The sequence below is a fragment of the Protobothrops mucrosquamatus genome, unplaced genomic scaffold (genome assembly GCF_001527695.2).
Source record: "Protobothrops mucrosquamatus isolate PMUCROS unplaced genomic scaffold, P.Mucros_1.0 scaffold3876, whole genome shotgun sequence".
In the NCBI taxonomy this organism is placed as follows: Eukaryota; Metazoa; Chordata; class Lepidosauria; order Squamata; family Viperidae; genus Protobothrops; species Protobothrops mucrosquamatus.
The window spans coordinates 112,163-126,503 of record NW_015389826.1 but is presented as its reverse complement, the minus strand read 5'-3'; the positions used below and the strand labels follow the sequence as shown (position 1 = coordinate 126,503).

Sequence of the window (14,341 nt, the reverse complement as noted above, 5' to 3'; positions counted from 1 at the left end):
GATGCTCTCATAAAGAAGGGCAACTTTTATTATATTTAGCAACACTAAATATAATATCCCTCCCTACCAATCCCCTCCCTCTCTCTTTCTCTCTCTCTCTCACACACACAGACATCCTAGTACAGTGATGGCGAACCTTTTAGAGACCGAGTGCCCAAACTGCAACCCAAAACCCACTTATGCATCATTGGGTGGATGTGGCCCATTGGCTGGGCGTGGCCCATTGGGTGGGCGTGGCTGCGATGGTAACGGCAGACTGGGTGGGACTAAAAAGTTCAATCAATCAATTCCAACTTTGCAAGATCTTTTTTTTCCCAGCGAGAAGTTGAAATTGACTGATTGATTGAACCTTTTTTTTTTTGCACACGGCGGCAGAGGCCTAAAGCGAAAAGGTTTTATAAAACCCAGCTGAAAGCCTAGGACTGGGGCGACGGCGCGCGTGCCCACAGAGAGGGCTCTGAGTGCCACCTCTGGCACCCATGCCATAGGTTCGCCACCATAGGTTCGCCATCTCCTTGATGTACTAGGGACAGAAGATTTTTCCTGAAAATTTTTCCTGGAGAAATATTCCAAATTGTAGTTTGTCATAACCTCCAAACTAAGATACTACACTCCAGATGCAAGTCTGCCTGAAAAAGCTCTAAAACATCCAGGAATATTCTCATGGGTATATGAGTTTTAACTTTCTATGCTCAGTAATTTTTAACTTACACTCTAGAACCTATGCAGGTAAAATAAAAATAAAAAGATCTGATAGGTCTTTTTGCTGTCAGTAAAGAAATTCACAATGTCTGCTTATCTTAAACTATCCTTAGATTCCTTCCAGAGATAGTGGAAATAAAAAGGAGAAAGTGGGATGTGAAAGAATTTAAAAAATAATGTATATGGGAAGTAAGAAAATAAAATATTGCTTGCACAATAAATGCAATAGGCGATATTTTTGCAGCCAAAAGCTGTTTCTCCCCCCCCCCATTTTTCCAAGCAGTCTAATATTAATAAAATAAATGATGGTACTGGAATAAATGGATTATCTTCTCCCATTTAGGCATTGGGGTTATTAAAAATTAAGGCTGTATTAAGCCTATCGTAGATTAAAACGTAGTTATAATTTGCCAAAGCTTTGCTTTGGCAAGAAATATCGATCCTTAGAAACTTCAGATGCCATTCATATTATGGACCACCTTTATTTTAAGCAAAGATTTTGGAATGTATTCATTTGTTTGAATGACATACCAAGATAACTTGTTACTCTAAATGCATTTGTACTCAGTAAACAGTCTCGTGGTTGCAAATCCTGTGTTTCTGGGTTTCCTTTCCACTTTTTCTCCCTGGTCTCATCGTATATTCAGCAGAAACCTGATTTTGCTTTTTCTGTCCCTAGCTAACCAACGTGATAAACGGTGCTGGGGAAAAAAAAAAGAACCAAGTCTGCTGCCTGGCATGGATTCTAATTGGCTGTGATAGTGGTCGGCTGCCGATTTGTTTATAAACTAGAAAATCTACAAATTGCCAGCCATCTGCCCAGCACAGCCTGCTAATGAATGCCTGTAGCCTGCAGATCCATACACTGATTGCTTCCATGTCTCTGGGCGCTCACCTGGGGTGATCTAGTGAGCTTGAGACCTGGAAATAAATTGTGACTTAACTGTCACAGGCTAATTCTTATAGATTTGAAATACCCATTGCAAAAAGTGTAGATGCTACACTCTTTCGATGGAAGGCATGAGGGGTCCTTGGTGCTCTCTGAGCTTGGATGTTTTCTTGCAGACGTTTCATTACCCAAATGAACATCATCAGGGCTATTAGTGACTGTCATTGATGATGTTACCTCATTTGGGTAATGAAACGTCTGCAAGAAAACACCCAAGCTCGGAGAGCACCAAGGACCCCTCCTTTCAACCATGAACTACCAATATTCTCCTTTAATGATGGAAGCTATAGCTCCTGCAATTAATTTACCTGCTCTGCAGGATCAAGTATTTTGGCGTGGTTTCACATTAGCAGATTCATGACAGATCTCTGGAGTGGAACAATCTTTGGCTCTGAGTTTGCTGGATTCAGAGCTTGTGACTCCTTAAGAAAAATCTTTGGAACCTCAGGATTGCTTCATGCCATGGAGGAAATGCTAGCAGGGATTTTCCATTACAAGGCATTCCCAAGAGAGGAGGGATGGAAGCAGTCTGGCATGCTGCTTCTTTCCTTTGAAAAGAGAAGGAAAGAATCATAGACTCATAGGGTTGAAAGGCAAAGGAATATTTGTGCATCACTCTTCCCAATTCCGAAGGTTCTGTGTTTTGATTTCATGACATTTCCTTATGATATTTCTTCAGCCGTTTCCCTCAGTAAAATGATTGCTTTTAGCTTTATCTCTGGAGAGGCTTCACATTATTATGTACTGTATGTATCTCTTCTATTTCTAAAGAATCTTGGCGTGATGAGAATGGGGTTGTGTATTGTGACTTTACCTGGTCTGTCCTACTCCTTCCTTTTTTCCATTAGTCCTCCAGGTTTGTACCTCTTCCTCTGGAGATCCTCTTATTTGCCACATTTCTCCAGTTCTGAAGACACAGAACAGACTGAAGCTCTGCATTCTTGTTTTACCAATTCTGTATCTCTCCTGCCCTCCTTTCAACAACATCCTATTTTATTAGTGTCTATGATACATATACTTCTATGTAGATATCCAAGGAAATGCATAGCAAATTCAGCTTGCTTCACTGTCCCTGTGCCCTTTCTGAATGCACCAAATGAAGAAGATTCCATATTATTTTCATTTCCTGCTTTCCCATCCCCCTGAATTCATTATTCATTGTCTTGCTACTTTATCAAGCAGCTATTAATTGGAGGATGACCATTCCAGTATTTTCAATTCCCATAATTCTTAGTCCAAATGGATAGTGCTAAGAGATTCCAGGGACAGCACCAGACATACTCTCTATTTTCATGTAAATAATTTCAAATAGTGACCAGAGTAATATATCAATATTCATAGTTTATGAATTGTTGTTGTTTTTTCTCCACTTGCTTTCTTTTAAGGTGGAATGGCTTAAGAATGAAGAAACGGTCAATGCTGAACAGGATGAAAATATTGACACCCGAGCAGATCATAACCTAATTATCCGTCAAGCCCGCCTGTCTGATTCAGGGAACTACACCTGCATGGCAGCCAACATTGTTGCCAAAAGAAGAAGCCTCTCAGCCACAGTTGTGGTGTATGGTCAGTAGGTGTGACTTGCTGTAACTTCTTGGACTATGAGTATCATTCTTGTTTGATCAGTACTGTCAATGAATTCATTCATCCATTTCTTTTAAGCAACACTGCTGGCTGAGAACTTCCTGGAATTGAAGTCCACGCATGTTAAAGTTGTCAAGGTTGAGAAACACTGGGTTAAGGCATCAGTTATGAGTTCTAATCCCACCTTAGGTATGAAGCCAGCTGGATGACACTGAGACAGTCATTGTCTTTCATCCCTAAAAAGTAGAACTTTTGAAAACCTGGCCAAGAAAATTGCAACAACTTGTCCTGGCAGTCTCCAAGAGTTGGGTACAATTGGACAGAAGCGGGAAAACAAATTTTAAAAGAGCACCGAAATAAACCTTCTAGTCTTCTAATAGTGACAGGAAGACAGATCATGTCATTGTTCCCTTTCCTGACTTCTAACTGTTCATGAACTATGTGTGCATTCGAGCAAAGTATAATTTTATTATTGTTTTTAATCAATAACCCATTAACGCTTCTCTGTTCAGTCATAGATTAAGATCCTTGATTTCAAAAGAGAGTTGAGAGCATAAAAGTTGTGACTACATAAATTCTAGGTACACTTTGCTGAGAATGGGTGGGTATAAAAGGTACAAAACCAATTGCTCATTAGTGAACAGAAGTGTGTCTCTTTGGAGGGGGATAATTAATGTGGAACTGGGGCTATATATTCCCCACTTTTTTCTTAGGTGGGAGGGAAGAGTCTATACAGTCATCTATAACTTGCTGAAGCTCAACTTCCACTAGATGTAACCAAGGTAAGGATGTTGGGTAGTGCAGCTAAGCAATATCTTGAGATCCAAAGTCTAATGTATACTAATGATACCTGTCTGTACAACAATGGAGCCTCTTAATCAAACTTAAGACATAGAATAACAGATGACCTTACAGACATTTGAATCTGAAACGCAGCAGGGAAGTTTTCTGCTTTTTTCTTTCTTCGTTTCATCTTTTCTTCTTATTAAAGTACCAAATGACATTTCATTGATTAAGACAGAAGGATGTCTCAACACTTCCCTTCCCTTCCTTTCCCTTTCCCTTCCCCTTCCCTTCCCTTCCCTATTTCATTTCATTTCATTTGTTTGTTTATTTATTTATAACATTTATTGGTCACCCATCTTTCCTTTCCTTTCCTTTCCTTTCCTGTCCTTTCCTTTCCTTTCCTTTCCTTTCCTTTCCTTTCCTTCTTTCCTTTCCTTTCCTTTCCTTCTTCCCTTTCCTTCCTTTCCTTTCCTTTCCTTTCTTTTCCTTTCCTTCTTTCCTTTCCTTTCCTTTCCTTTCCTTTCCTTTCCTTTCCTTCTTCCCTTCCCTTTCCTTTCTTTTCCTTTCCTTTCCTTTCCTTTCCTTCCCTTCCCTTATTTCAGGGGTAGGCAACCTTGGCTCTTTTATGACTCGTGGACTTCAACTCCCAGAATTCCTGAGCCAGCGGTGCTGGCTCAGGAATTCTGGGAGTTGAAGTCCACGAGTCATAAAAGAGCCAAGGTTGCCTACCCCTGCCTTATTTCATTTCATTTCATTTGTTTGTTTATTTATTTATAACATTTATTGGCCACTCATCTTTCCTTTCCTTTCCTTTCCTTTCCTTTCCTTTCCTTTCCTTTCCTTTCCTTTCCTTTCCTTTCCTTTCCTTTCCTTTCCTTTCCCTTCCTTCCCTTCCCTTCCCTTCCCTTCCCTTCCCTTCCCTTTCCTTAACCAGTTTGGTCCAGTGGTTAAGGTACCAGCCTAAAAACAAGGAGACAATTAATTCTAATCCTATCTTAGGCCTGAAAGCCAACTGGGAGACTTTGGCCTAGTCACTCTGTCTCAGCCCAGTTCACCTCATAGGATTGTTCATATGGGGGAAATTGGAAGAGGAAAGACTATCTTGAGTTATTTATAAAAATAATAAAGGTGGGATTTAAAAAAACCAATTTTTAAAGTTGTGCTTAGAGAGAATCAAAGTGAGCCTACGTCATCACTAGTTCCTTACCGAAACATATGCATTTATTGATACTATGTCCTCTAGGTAAGTGCATCGCAGTAATACTTGCATTCCAGCATGTAAAGAGGAAATTGTGATAACTATCACATCTTTATTTGTTTTTAAGGAGGACATATTGAAAATGGAAAGTTGCGTAACAAGGGCTGCCTCTTGTAAAATGCTGACACGCTAATCCACCTCTTCGCTTCCCTTTCCCCTATGTTTGCCTAGTGAACGGAGGCTGGTCTTCTTGGACAACTTGGTCCAACTGCAATGCCCAGTGTGGCAGAGGATGGCAAAAGAGATCCCGGACGTGTACTAACCCTGCTCCCCTCAACGGTGGTGCTTTCTGCGAAGGAATGTCTGTACAGAAAATTACCTGCACATCATTGTGTCCCAGTGAGCAAGATATTATTTATTTCTTTATTTGACTGACTGATTGATTGATTGATTGATTTCTATAGCTGCCCATTTCTGCAAACAACTCTGAGTGACTCACAATTCAAAAAACATATGTGAGGTTGGCCCCAACCCTCCTATCCTTTCTCAAGGGCCTAAAGACGTGGCTTTGCCAGCTGGCTTGGAGCCCCAGTTGGGGGAATAGCACAGTGGAGGTGGTTGATTGAGCAACAACTGAACCCACCTCCCCAGTGGTAGGATTCAAATATGTGAACAACCGGTTCTCTGTGTGGATGCCACTTCCGGAAGTCCATTCTGGGCCTGGGCATCAAAAAATTAGCTACCAGTTCTGCCGAAGTGGTGCAAACCGGCTGAATCCCACCGCTGTACCTCCCCCCACTCTGCCCCTGCCCTCCCCATGTGTCTTTAGGTTTTAATGTTGATTTTAATTATTTATGTTTTAATTTTGTGTGTGTGTGTGTGTGTGTTTGGTGGAACACCCGGTCTACCAAATATAAAGCAATCTGTTCTGCATTTCACTCCAGTCTAGGAGCATCTTTTGCAGGCAGACATCACTACTGTGAACACTGTAAATTCAAAATTGTGTGGCTGACAAAGAGTTAAAGGGAGACTAGTATAGCTATTTCAAGCTCTTTAGCTCTCATCAGCTAGTCTTACCCCTCTGGGATTTGAACCTGGGCAGCTTGCATGTTAGGCAGCTGTATTAACTTTTAGGCCACAGGCTCTTTCTCACTCCTGTCAGTAGAGGCCAGGGAGGATATACAACACACATACACACACACATACACACACATACACATACATATATACAAAAGCATATGTATATACGACTGTAAGCCACCCAGAGTTACCCTAAGATAGGTGTCCAATACATTTTATAAATATATAAATATATTACAATTAAAATCTTAAAAACATTTTTAAAACAATAAAAACAGAAAAAGAAACCATTAAAACAATAAAACAAACTTTCAAACATCTAGTTTGAATATATACAAAGCAAGACATCTGATCTGTTAACTGTATAGCCAGGAGGCGAAACCCTTGCTGCATGTAGTGCTCTAGGTTCCGGAGCATAGCCGGGTCTTTAAAGCTTTATGGAAAACTAATAGGGTGGGGCCATTCTAATCTCTGAAGGATGTCCCACAGAGCAGGGGCTGCTTCAGAAAAAGCCTGTCTTCTAGTCCTCATGAACTGACATTCTTTGGCTGAAGGATCTGTGGCAAGATCCTATTTGATCTTATTTGGATGGGTAGAAACTCTGAGGGAAAAAAGTGATTCCTCAATTGTCTTTATTGCAGGATGTGGTGGACATTGGGACACATGGACGCAACTCCAACCTTTTTTGTTTTTCAGCATCTCAGTTTCTCCAGAATGGCAAAATTGAATTCTGGGCCAAATGGTTATTAAGATATTAGTTCACAACTGATTCTTATGCACTCTGAGTAGTTGTGTTGTTCGTGTGTATGCATGTATGTATTTTCCCTTTTGTCTTCTGCATATTCCCTATAGGCTTCATTACCTAAAGCACTTTGAACACTATGCGGGTTTAAACACTACGTCTACCAGTCTAAATTGGAATTTACTGGAACTGTACTACATACTGCAAGCATTTTCTCCTCCTGTTTTCTGAACTTCCTCCCTTAACTAGGCATGGTTTGAACACAGGTACTTCAAGCAGAGCTGGACAAGGCTTGCATAAGCTACAAGCTGGAAAGTGTGCTCTTTGCCAGGCAATTCACAAATATATTGATTCCGAATTTCTCTTAGACGTAAACAAGAGGGCTGCAAGGCTAGCTCTGATATTTCTGGCACATGTCAAAAACTCCAGATTTTGTTGGAATCTGAATTTCCATAGCAACATTACTTTCACTTCAAGCAGCTGTTCAGGCAAAAAGCCTCAAGCCATTGTTGGATCTCATAAATAAGCATAATCACCAACTTCTGGGTTTTATTTCCACTCCCTCCATTGCCACCAAAAGAGACAGTGCTAAAATCTGTTTCCCAGCCTGCCGAACCTGTCCTTTCTTCTAGATTCCTACCTTATTATTCCTTTCCCCCCCCATAAGCTCTTCAGATGTGCTCTTGTTTACTTGAACGGGTCAAGATGGCAAAAAAAATCAAGTAATGTACTTTTCCCCGTCTCCATCCTAAACCTAGGTGCCCATACTGTCAGATCGGCCAAAACCTTAAGGATGTCTTCCTTGGAATTTAATTGAAAGGTTAATATATTTCATTTTCAAAATCTAGGGTATATGTCAGTGATGGCGAACCTTTTAGAGACCGAGTGCCCCAAAACTGGCCCCGCCCCCACTCCACCCTTTGCCCCGCCCCTGCTTCACCCCCACCCCATTCCCCACCCTGCCTGCCTGCAGGGCCACTCATGCCTTCAGGGCCCGCCGCAGATCACCCAGGCAGCCCAGCAGCACCATGGAGTCCATACCCTCTGCCCGTGCCCCGCAGCATCAACTGTGCGGGATGGGGCGTGAGGGCAGAGTCTTGTCTACGCTGCCTGGCTGCCATATCCTTGGCTGCGCTGTTCCGTGTGGGCCACGCTCGAGGGCAACTCTCCTCCAGGGGGGCTGCCGGTGAGGAGGGGGTCGTGGGGGGAGGCGAGGCTGGGGCAATGGCACGTGTGCCCACAGAGACGGCTCCAAGTGCCGCCTCTGGCACGCGTGCCATAGGTTCGCCACCACTGGTATATGTGTACCTCTGGAGTAGACCTCTGAAAGACATGATAAAAGGACAGGACACTTCTCATGTCCCATCTCGTAATTAAGGGTTGTGTTAAAATCCGATGAGCCGGTTATGAGAACTTCACCAATAGCTTCCTTTTGCGTGAAAAACAGAAATGGAAAGAAGTATATTTCCTATTAAAATGAGGAGGAAGAAAAGAAAAATATTGGCACGCTGTTTCTTCCAAATGTTCAGATCTCAGTTGGGGAAGATGTTCTTAACTCCTTCACCCAAACCTCAAGTCTGAGGGACTATTGAAAATTATGTAATAGAAAACAAAGTTGTGATATGATTTCTATAACAATGAAAAGAAAAAATATATGTGCAAACACAGACATTCTTCCTTCCGATATTTTCTCTCTAACAGAAATACAAATCAGTTGGCTGATAGAGGTAGTCCTTAACCTACAACAGATCATTTACTCACCATGCAAAGTTACAACAGCCCTGAAAAAAGAGACTTATGACCGTTTGTCACACTTACCACCTATATCCATGTGATCAAAATTTGGATGCTTGGCAACTGGTTCATATTTATGATGATGGCAGTGTCCCAGGGTCATGTGATCCCCTTTTGCGACCTTCTGGCAAGCAAAGTCAATGGGGAAGGAAGCCAGATTCACTTAACATCCATGTTACTAACTTAACAACTTGCAGTGATTCACTTAACAACTGTGGCAAGAAAGCTTGAAAAATGGGGCAAAATTGCTTAACAACCGTCTCACTTAGCAACAGAAATTTTGGGCTCAACTATGGCAGTGAGTCGAGGACTACCTGTATGTTGCTATTATTACTATTCTATTCACCTCTCAATGCTATACCAAATGCAAGGATGGCAATTTGTGCTAGCTATGATTAGCATGAAATTAAATTTGGCAGAATGACCATTCAACTGCAATTTCTAGGTTAGCGCTGTCTGTATATATATATTTTTTTGTTGAAAATGGTACTTTGTGTGTATCCCATAAGTGTGGAACTATGTAAAAGTTGCTGACTTTTGAGCCAAGTTTTTGCAGTTTCCAGCTAAGGCGGTACGTGAATCAGCGTTTTATCCCTGAGATCTTTTTTTATTTATTTATTTTTTATTTTCATTTTGCTTCAGGCAATCTTTCTCTCCCTCTCTTACCAAAATGAAGCAACCCAAATGAATCTGCGAAAGTCAGAAATAGCGGGAACTGAGAGTGACAACTGAAAAGAAGCTATTTCATTTTCCTTTTGGTAAAATGATAAAAAATTGGCACTTGTAACCTTCTAGGGCAATTTTGAGCTTTAGGTTCACATTCAGACATTTTCATTTCGAGCTATTTATTTTAAGAAAGATTGGATATTCACTCTTTTTGGCAAAATCTAGCTTTCAGTGAAACTATAGTTGCACAAACAGAGGGGGACATACATCCCTGCAAACTGTATGTCCAAGGAAAAAGTTCTAGCTTTGTCTGGACAAGTTAAAAAAGAAAAGGAATTTATTTCAAGGTTAAATTTTAAATACAGGTTTGGTTCATGTGTTCCATGAATAATATGTCTGCTTTTCTTCTGTAAACTAAGGATAAATTCTAACAGGTGGAACCTTTATGCTCTCTGAGCTTGGTCATTTTCTTGCAGATGTTTCATTATCAGACTAGGTAACATCATCAGTACTAGAACTGACTCCATAGTTTAATCCTGAGCTATACATATTCTCTTCCATAGATTCCAACATTTTACAGGTTCTGAGTTCCCATTATCTACTTAGAACAACACTGGGCTTGTCAATCAGAAGATTGGCAGTTCGAGACCCAAGTACCACATGACAGGGTGAGCTCCTGTCAACCTAGCAGTTGAAAACCTGCAAATGCAAGTAGAGAAATAGGTATCACTTTAGTGGGAAGATAACAGTGTTTTGTGCACCTCGGCATATAGTCATATCGGCTACATGACTATGGAAGCGTCTTCGGACAAAACTGGCTCCCCTCAATTAGGAAACAGAGATGAGCACCACACCCAAGTGTTGGACACGACTGGACAGGGTCAACCTTTACCTTTTTTCTTCTCGAGTTCAGAGAGCATACTCAGCATCTAGAGTTGAGTGGAATCACGGTCCAGTTATTTTGCAGAGTTCATAAAGGTGTGAATTTACAGCTCAGCTCAGATTATCATGCAAAATGGTTAGGGCTTATTTGATATTTAGAAGAAAGCAGTTGAACACGAAGGACTTATCTAAATGGGTGAGCAGGAATGCCGAAAATGAAAACCCAGATATCCATAAAATGTGGGAACACGGAGGTTCAAATCCAGCTCTCCTCTTCTAAGACAGCATCACTGCAAGAGAACATGAAAAATTTGAGATCAGGCTGGTTAAAAATCCTGATCTTCCACTTGCATTCATTCAATAACTGTGAATTATCTTTTATAGTTATCCCTTCTTGTAATAAAATAGAGATGCGGTTTCTAGCTCATTCTTGTCTCTTGGGGTGCCCAACAGTGATTTAAATTAGGAATGAGCAGACTTCAGGCCAAGTGTGGACATTAAATCTGCTTGCTGCAAGCCTCGATTTTTGGAGGGAACAGAAAACTATTATATTAAGTTTCAAGATTTGACATATCAAACTGAAATTCTCTTCCAGCTCCAATTCCACAAAGAATGAAAAGCTGCATTGCATTACTATTTCAGCACTGGCCTATAAAAAAAGTGGTTCATCCCCAATTTGAACATGGATGTGGAGCAACAACACTTAGGATCTTCCCCTTCTCTCATCTTCTTTTGCAAATCACCACAATCATCATCACCACCACCTCCTCCTCATCACCATCAAAATCAAATGATTCCCAGTTTTCCTGTACCTAATGCCATTACATGAAGTCTGATGTCTAAGTCTTCTTTGCACACTATTAACAGTGTGAGTTCCTGCTCCATGGAGCTTATATATTTTTTTTAAATGCTGCACATAAGAGACATGGGGAGGATCATAGAAGGAGGAAGTGAAGGTTAATAGGGAAAGAATGAAGTTTTCCATTTGACCGCAGATATTTGGCTTTAGTTATAATGCAACATTGGGAATCAATATCTGTTTTAAGGCTGAGAGGAACATGGGAACATAGACAATTAGAAGCTGAAGTTAGAGATATGAATGTTGCTGATTAGGAGGAGCAGGGAAAGAAATTCAGTTACATAATAAAATATGTGCATTGTTTTTTAAGAGGCATAGCGACCAAATAATGTCACTATTTCATTTCTTTTTTTTTAAATGATTCAAACTATCACTGGATCAAATGTCTTCTCCCAAAGGTGCTCTTTCAAAAATTTTCCTTGAAGACGTTTTGCTTCTCATCCAAAAATCTTCTTCAGTTCTGACTGAATGGCGGAGAATGGAAGGACTTCAGTCAGAACGGAAGAAGCTTCTTGGATGAGAAGCAAAACGTCTTCAAGGAAAAACAAAGACAGTCCAGTTGCCTTTTGAAAAAAGCACCTTTGGAACAACCATGACCTGGATGACTGAGAATCTCCATAGACGATTAAATGCCGTGTACTGAAATCTACCATTTATTCATTTTCTCCTCATTAGTGGACGGTGCCTGGGAGGTGTGGAGTGAATGGTCAGTCTGCAGCCCTGAGTGTGAGCACTTGAGGATCCGGGAATGCACTTCTCCACCTCCACGGAATGGTGGGAAATTCTGTGAAGGCCCAAACCAAGAATCAGAGAACTGCACGGAAGGCCTTTGTATCCAAGGTAAGTCACTTGTCTGGGAAACCCTTCTGTTAAATGAGGGCTGAAGAATCTCCGGCCATGTGTGAGCTTGGATTCCTCTTTGCAAACTCCGATCCTAGGCACAGCTACCAAATTTATTTATTTATTTATTTATTTGTTTGTTTGAATTTTTACCCCGCCCTTCTCCTTGCGGACTCAGGGCGGCTGACAGCCTGATAAAAACAGATACACAAATACCCCGAAACTATCATTAAAAAACAGAATTAAAATGAAATATTAGATTTGGCCTTGTTTAATTTAAAATTGTTTTTAAAACCCCGCTAAAAATTTCCCCTTAGGCCAGTCCTGCTTGTTGAAATAGCCATGTCTTAAGGGTGCGGCGGAAGGAAGGGAGATCCGGGATCACCCGGATCTCTGGGGGTAGTTCGTTCCAGAGGGTGGGAGCTCCCACCGAGAAGGCCCTCCCCCTGGGAGTCGCCAGCCGGCACTGTCTGGCTGACGGCACCATGAGGAGACCCACTCTGTGGGAGCGTACCGGCCGATGGGAGATAATCTGCGGCAGAAGGCGGTCTCGGAGATATCCAGGTCCAAAGAAGGCAAATATACATGTCCCAGGATAATGTTGCAGAATCCAATCTGGTTTGGTCACCAGGACCAGAGGTTTAGTCTTATGAGCTTTTGGAGTTGTGCTGGAACCTCTCCTTAGGGAACTTCTCTCCCACCCAAATGTGGGGTGAGTGAGTAGGTCCATGAGGATGGGCTCCAGAATGGGTCCGAAAGCTCGTAAGACTAAACCCCTGGTCCTGGTGACCGAACCAGATTGGATCCTGCAACGATTACCAAAATTTGGTAGTACATTCCTGTTATTTGAAGTCAGGAAACTCATAAAACCCTCTTAAAATAGACCCTTTCACTTGCCTAATTGTACCTCCAGTTTAATTGCATCCTTTTGGCTAATTACTTCCCTCTCAAACCTTTCAAACGCATCTTCCTTCTTTCCTTACCCTTGTTGTGAGTCCTCGCCTCCAGCAGATCCGGCAGCCGAGTCAGATGAATCGGATGAGGGGGAAGGGTTGCCTGGGTTCACATCGGAGTCTGTGGAAGGCTCTGAGGAGCACGAAGACTCAGAGCTAGAGGTGACATGGGGCCCATCTACTCACACTCAGGCAGAGAGACAGCTGGGTTGGGGGCCTGAACTGAGCGAAGAGGAGGAACAGCTGGGGCCTGTTCCAGATGCATGGTGCATCTGGAAAGGCATGCAGGACAGCGGCTCTCCAGGAAAAGTAAAGAAGTCTAAGACTCTAAGAAGTCATGTCCTGGCTGGACTATAAAGAGGAGAGGCGTGGGAGGGGCTGGTTGCTGAAAGCAACTGTTCATGTTACAATTTTGTGCTTCTGTCATTGGATTTCTTGCCCCAGGATTCTCGGATTTCTGTGTGTCTGAGTGACTTAAACCTTGAGCATTCCAGTTGAGAACTCAGAGACTGAATCTTGTTCATTTCAACAGCTAAAGGACTGGTTGGGATTTTGTTCATAAAATCTGTGTCAAAATAAAACGGGTTTATCTTACCAAGTCCTGCCTTGTTCAATGCAAAAGGGTTTTTCCTCGCTTGTAGGCTGGGACAGAACGACCCTCTTCCATCCTTATTAGTTTCATAGCCACATATATATATATCTAGTGCATAGCTGACATTAGAGACTGGTGAGAATTGTGTGAAGTCCACTGTTTCTACTAGGAGCTGGTGAATTGCATGTGTTTGCAGCTTTGATTTATTTCATTTCATCTGAGTTTTTCCTTGGAGCTCAAATCCTTTGAAGTTCCGGGGAAGAGTTACATAGGCTAGAAGGGAAATTCTGGATTCCTTTAAGGGTGAATAATTAATTTGGTTTTAACTGGGCTAGTCCAGTATGACTCATTGCTACAAAAACAGATTGTGTCAAAGGAAGATCACATACTCTGGGAGATAGCTTCCTTCTGCTCCATGTTCATAGCTGCTCCATGTTCATTAAGCTGTACATCATTCTCTATTTTGGGAATAGAAATGACGGAAACGAAATTGTATTTCTGTATGCCTATGTTATGAGTATGAAAAATTCCCCCATCCCTTCCCATGGTTAAAGGCCTTATTCTTTTTTATTAATGTTGGCATCCTGTTGCCTTAGACGTTTCATGAAGACTTTGGCCTAATTTTATCAGTCTTCACTCAGCTTGTTCACTCCCCATTAGCTTGTTTTGCAAAAACAGTGAGGGAGAAGAAAGAGGGAGTCAGAAACTGATTTA

At 41.7% G+C, this 14,341-nt stretch overlaps 1 protein-coding gene across 1 annotated transcript in view; it reads left to right on the top strand.

Moving 5' to 3' along the window:
- The first annotated feature begins 1,901 nt into the window (after positions 1-1,901).
- The window catches only part of UNC5D (unc-5 netrin receptor D), an 80,725-nt gene continuing 68,285 nt past the window's right edge, over positions 1,902-14,341 (top strand). The window contains exons 1-4 of the mRNA XM_015827693.1: positions 1,902-1,976; positions 3,037-3,217; positions 5,451-5,618; positions 11,918-12,082. Of these exons, the coding sequence (XP_015683179.1) occupies positions 1,902-1,976; positions 3,037-3,217; positions 5,451-5,618; positions 11,918-12,082 (589 nt within the window). The remainder of the gene's footprint in view (positions 1,977-3,036; positions 3,218-5,450; positions 5,619-11,917; positions 12,083-14,341) is intronic.